General features: G+C 38.4%; 2 protein-coding genes across 2 annotated transcripts in view; both read right to left on the bottom strand.

Moving 5' to 3' along the window:
* Positions 1-1,579, bottom strand: part of LOC113457096 (protocadherin-3-like) — a 4,535-nt gene extending 2,956 nt beyond the window's left edge. The window contains exon 1 of the mRNA XM_026783572.1: positions 1-1,579. This exon is cut by the window's left edge and continues 633 nt beyond it. Within this exon, the coding sequence (XP_026639373.1) occupies positions 1-453 (453 nt within the window). The 5' untranslated portion in view covers positions 454-1,579.
* A 47-nt stretch (positions 1,580-1,626) lies between these two features.
* Positions 1,627-5,848, bottom strand: part of LOC102000163 (protocadherin beta-8) — a 13,376-nt gene continuing 9,154 nt past the window's right edge. Inside the window, exon 2 of the mRNA XM_005355996.3 lies at positions 1,627-5,775. Within this exon, the coding sequence (XP_005356053.1) occupies positions 5,406-5,775 (370 nt within the window). The 3' untranslated portion in view covers positions 1,627-5,405. The remainder of the gene's footprint in view (positions 5,776-5,848) is intronic.

Here is a 5,848-nt window from a genome sequence, read left to right as displayed (position 1 = left end):
CACAGTCCCTGGCTGGACGCTCTCCGGGATCTTTAGGAGCATTTCCCTGTGAGGGAACTCTGGAGAATGGTCGTTTATATCTGTGAGCTGCAGGTCAGTTTGGAAGAACTGCACAGGGTTTTCCAGTATGAGCTGGAAGTGCAGCACACAGGGTTCTGTCGCCCCACACAGCTCCTCGCGGTCTAGTTTTTCCTTCAAGAACAAATTCCCTGTCTCTGCATCCAGCTGCAAGAGCTCTTTGTTTCCTTTGTAATGGATTTGTGCCCCTCTGGTGGCCAGTTCCCCCACCTTGAGCCCCAAATCTTTTTCCAGATTAGCCACCAGGTAGCCAGTCTCCATTTCTTCTGGCATGGAATATCTAATTGCCTCAGAACCAGCCTCCCACAAAAGCAACAATATAGTAAGAAAAACGACTTGCCTTTTCTCTGGTGATTTTGCTAGAGCTGTCTCCATTGTTCAGATGTAGTCCAGAGGGTGCTGCTTCTTCAAGTCGATTACAGTCCACTAATGGGGGTTCGTAAAAATATTGAACTATATCTGATTAAAAAGATGTCCCAAATTCTCCAGACACCTTTCTTATTACCTTCTCCCTCAAACAGCCGCCAAAGTACTGGTTCACAGATTAAACACAGATTAAAGAGATGGCGTCCTGGGCGGCTGCAGAGCTCATTCTTCAGAATCTTAGCCTGCAGCGCCACCAAGCGTCCTTATTTGTTCATGCATTTCATTTTCAAATTTGTTTCCAAATTTGAACTGTGATGTGGTTCAATAGCCTTTTAATTACACACGCAGCCTAAACTGTAAGTTCAGTTCTTAACAATTGGAAATTCTAAATATGATTTTTTCCTGAATTATGTTTTGGTTGTAAGTATAAATTTTAGAACAATTTAAGATGGCATTAACGTTTTGTCATAAGAGTACCAAGTAGATGAATCAGGTTTCTTGTGTAGATTTATAATTTGACTTTGTGCAAGAAACTAAAGAAAATAGATGCATAGAGAAATTAATTTATACTTTTTATAGATGTTTGTCATATAGCATACACCCAGAAAGGGACAAAATCTTAATTGTATAACCTATTGAGCTTTTATAATGTTTTTTAGTTCAGTTTAGATAAAAATAAAATAGGCAAAAGTCCAAGATAACCAAGACTGCTATTGTTTGGTTACTTTGCTCCTTGAAAAGATAAGCATTTTGCATGTGTAGTGTACTAAGACTACCAAAGCATGAGCGTTCCGGTTGCTTCATATCCCTGCTAACATTAGTGCTGTAGTCTCAGTTTTGGTGTTTGTCTGGTGACGTCACACCTAAATTCAACTAGCATTTGTCTGCACACTTTCATGTTGACTGACATCAGGGTAGAGTCTTGGGAGGAGCATGTTTATTTCTGATATGGGGCTTCTATTTGTTTGTTTGTTGGTATGAAGAAGTATTTTGTATAATCTGTGTAATCTCTTTTTCAGATATATATGCTTAAATATTTCCCGCACCATGCCTTGAATTTTGTTGATGTTGTAACTTGATCAATGAAACATCTTGTTTAGTTTGATCTGGCAATACATTTTAAAAATTTGTTTAGTACTTTTAAATTTTCTTAATTTCAAGATACAATATGTGTATATTTTGAATGTTTTCTTTTGCTGTATAAACCTATTGATTTAAAATATGTGTTGGATGAATTAAGTTGGAGCTCTTGATCTCCTTTACATCACGTTGCAAACAGATGCACCCTCTTCTCAGGGTTATCGCTGTCCTGAATCAGGGTGGTTGCAGGTCTGCCCCAGTGCTCCAGTTTCTCTCCGATGGTCACATAACACTCTGTTGTCTTCATTACTCCAGAGATGAAAGTCTTCTTTTTAAGTATGTTTATTTTTAATGTGTATGTGAATAAATGTCCAAAAAGTGTGAACGTCCTTGAAGAGGTGTTGGCTCTCTGAGAGCTGGAGTGAAGGCAGCTGTAACCCCCCAACAAGGGGAGGCTGCTGAAAACCAGACCGAGATCCACTTGATCTTAACTGCCGAGCCATCTCTTCAAGAATTAAAAGATTTGTCTTGCAATAATTTCATGTATTTCATATAGACATGCATTCCATCCATTAATTCTGTATCCCTTTATATTTCCGTGAACTTTTACCATTCATGTAGCTGTATGAAACATATGTTTTTGTTACAGAATTGACATTGAGTCTTAAATATCAATTGTCTATTTATTTGCTCAGTCATCCCTTTTTTCAAAAATATTAGCCATTTTATTTCGATGACATTGTTGTTTTATTCTAGCAATGCATCTTCTAGATCATTGTGTTATGTTTTCTCCTCTTGGTTTTCTTTATATCGCCCAGTTTTGTGATGTACACCTACTGATTGTTGGTATGATGTAGAGTCTGCCCACAATCATGATGCTCTTATCCTCTTCCAGGAAGAGCTCATCCTTTGCTCATGGTTTGAGAGAGCTCTACCTCCTACAGTCACGCCAACTCAAACAGGCACTAAACTTGGTCAGGATTCTCTGATGTCCTTAAAAGCAAGTAATTTTGGCAAATTTCAAGTTACAAACATGAATTCTCTACATCAGCTCTGCCAGGTGGTTCCCAACCTATAATCTTTGTAGTTTGTACAAAATCTCATTCTGCCTTTAGAGGGTTTCCAAATTATTTTTTGTCTTCTTTTCTGGACTTCTGAGTCGACAAGTGTCCTGGGCAGGAAAACGGACCCTAGCTCAAGTTTTCCGTGCTGTCAGAGGCTACTTAGTTATAGTGGCTATGTAAAAAACCTGTTGATTATTAGTCAGTTTTATGGTTGTTTTTCTGATGTCAGATAATCCATCTAGGTTGGAGGGAATTCTACCAAGCATATGCATAATCTTTAATTTCACATTTTAAAATATTGGACTGTTTGTAATATTCAACCATGAAGAAAGAGGGATATATATTTTTTTCTTCCTAATGCTGGGGAGATTGAACCTATTAGGCAAATGTCCTACTGTTGGGCTACAACAACAGAATTTGGCTTCTTTTAGTTCAGGCTGGCATCTTGAGTACTGCATACTTAGTTCAGGCTGGTATCCTGAGTAATGGGCACCACACCAGAAGAGGCATCTTGGCACGTAACTGGCAGGTCGTTAAAGTTGTTTGTCATATTGAGACTTACATATTATGTTTGTATTTACTTCTTCTTACTTTTACCCCTTTCTCATTTCAATTTTAAAATTGGATAACCAAAATTACATCTCAAGGATAAGGGGTGGTCATCGATTTTCATTCTATATTTCATTACTTCATTATGGGAGGGAACACTAATTCAGGGAAAGATGCAAATACTTAAACTCTATGGGAATGACATTTGATATTTAAAAACAAACAAAATATAAACATGATCAATCTGTATACATTTGTTACATGCATGGAAAATTTATAAGGGAATCCATCGCTTTGTACAATGAATATATACTAAATAAAAAGCAAAACATGTAAAGATATTATATTGTATACCAAATTCTTCACTTGTTCATATTTTGGAGAAAGCTAAGTAATCCTGCAATTGTATTTTTTTGGAAATCACATAATAAGTTTACTTGATTCATTTAATATAAGTTAATTATAATTCCAGTTTAATTCATTATAGTTCAAATCAATTAAGAACCAAAACAGGCAGCACAATTGAAACATTAAATTGACCGAGGATACTTCACGGTTACACCAGGTAACCAAACAAGTGATAATTAAATATCACAAAAAGAACTGTTTTGCTTTCCATAGCTACCAAACAATATAAAATGAAAAGTATCAGAACTAATAACCAGAACCAAATAAAATACTGAAATTCCCAGAGTCTTTTGAAAGGGGAAGAGGAGCTGCAGGAAAACCAGAGGAAACATATGTACCAGAGACAGGGCCACAGCGGAAGGCTTAGAATGCACAAGTCTCTGAGTGTGGTTTCTGATATGATTTAACCATGCATGCTGTCTTAGAATGCACAAGTCTCTGAGTGTGGTTTCTGATATGATTTAACCATGTATGCTGTCTTAGAATGCACGAGTCTCCGAGTGTGGTTTCTGATATGATTTAACCATGCATGCTGTCTTAGGTACATTTCCTATTTCTAGGGGAAAGTAGGAAGGGTTTTGGCAGGAAGAGGAGAGCATAGAAGGCTTGTGCTCAGCCCACTTTCTTCTCTTCATATAGTCCAGAATCTTAGCCTAGGGAGTGGTGCCACCCACCATGCTCTTTCTCCTCAATTTCCCTAAGCACGATACCCCTCCGTAGTTGTGCCCAGAGGTCAGGTGGGTCTAGACCTCAAGGTCACAGCTGAGATGAACAGAAAACCCCAAAGTGCTCCATTTACACTTTTATTACTAAGACAAAGGGATAAAGTGAGATCATCAAAAGTCTTGATTCTTTGGAGGACCCGAGTGCTTACTTGTACTATTCAGATTAGGTTTCAAACGCTATTGTGTCAAGCAATGATTTAATAGGCGGGGTTATTTGTCTGTTTGCTTGTTCCTTTCTGGAGCCTGGAAGTGTACCTAGAGCCTGGCATGTGTGGATGGTCTACCAAGGATTATACTCTCAGTCTGTAATACTTTTGTTTTGTGATAGAGGTGGCAAATCGTTAATATACAAGGTTATCCCTTTAATAGTTACAAAAGAATTGTTAAATAAATATTTATATAAAATGTGCTAGGTATGTGGTGGACAAATAATGCAACATATATGGTCCACAAAAGAAGGAAAATGTCACATTTCTAGTGTCTCGATATTTTAACCAGGGAATGTTTATAATTGGAAGACAACTATGTTTGTTAGTAATGATTATAAGGAATTTCAGCTGAGAGTAAAGCTCACTAACAGACTGGATGATTAGCACATACGAGGTCTTAGATTTAATATCCAACAGCAATAACATAAAGCAAAAAACCGTAAACACCTGGGCCATAAAAACTTGAAATTTTGGGGTGAAAACAGTAAAGTAGTCAGCATGTGGGAGACGGAGAGATGAATGTCTAACAGTTGGAGGCTAGCTGAACTACACAGTGAGTTCTAGGACAGCCAGAGTTACATGGTGAGAATCTGTCTTTAAAAAAGAAAACCAAACAGGCAAAAAAACAAAAAACAAAACAAAACCACTCACACACAAAACAGGGAAAGTGAATTCATTTTGTTGCATAATACTTGAGCTAAAGTTAAACATTAAGGTGAAATATAGAAAAATTTGTGTTCTTAATATTCACTATACCTGAAATAACTAAAGAGAGCAAGAAAGAAAAAAACCACATTTTAGCAATGGAGAACATGCATATGTTTCAATACAATGCCAATACTTTGATTAAAGTGACTCATTTTCTTAAGAGAACTATATTGTTAGAGATTTGCCAAAATATAAATTCACTGAACTAGATACAACAGTTAATTGAAGACAAAGCTATTCCTGCAATGGGGACTTTCCTTGACTTCTCTCCCAGCATCCTGAAGCAGTAAGTTGGGAATCATGGGTTTCAGAAAACTGAACTCACCAGTCCCAGAGTCTCCAGTCAGACACACCTCATACTGGTAGCTCTGTGACAGGGTCCCAGCGCCGCTGACATCCACCAGGTGTCCAGGAAAGTGTCCCTCAGGCACAGAGCAGCTACCCAGCGAGGCTCCCCTGACCCCCCTGCACATCCTCACTCCTACGAACAGCAGCACAGACAAGAGAAAGAGCGAAGACACAGATGCCAAGGCAATGACGAGGTACAGCGTGAGTCTGTCCTCATTCTCTTGAGCTGGATCGCGCTCCCTCTGGGGCAGAGGCAGGTAAGGCTGAGAGAAGCCATCCACCAGCAGCACGTGCAGAGTGACGCTGGAAGAGC

Source organism: Microtus ochrogaster, chromosome 18, assembly GCF_000317375.1.
Source record: "Microtus ochrogaster isolate Prairie Vole_2 chromosome 18, MicOch1.0, whole genome shotgun sequence".
NCBI lineage: Eukaryota > Metazoa > Chordata > Mammalia > Rodentia > Cricetidae > Microtus > Microtus ochrogaster.
This window is presented reverse-complemented; position numbering and strand designations above follow the sequence as displayed.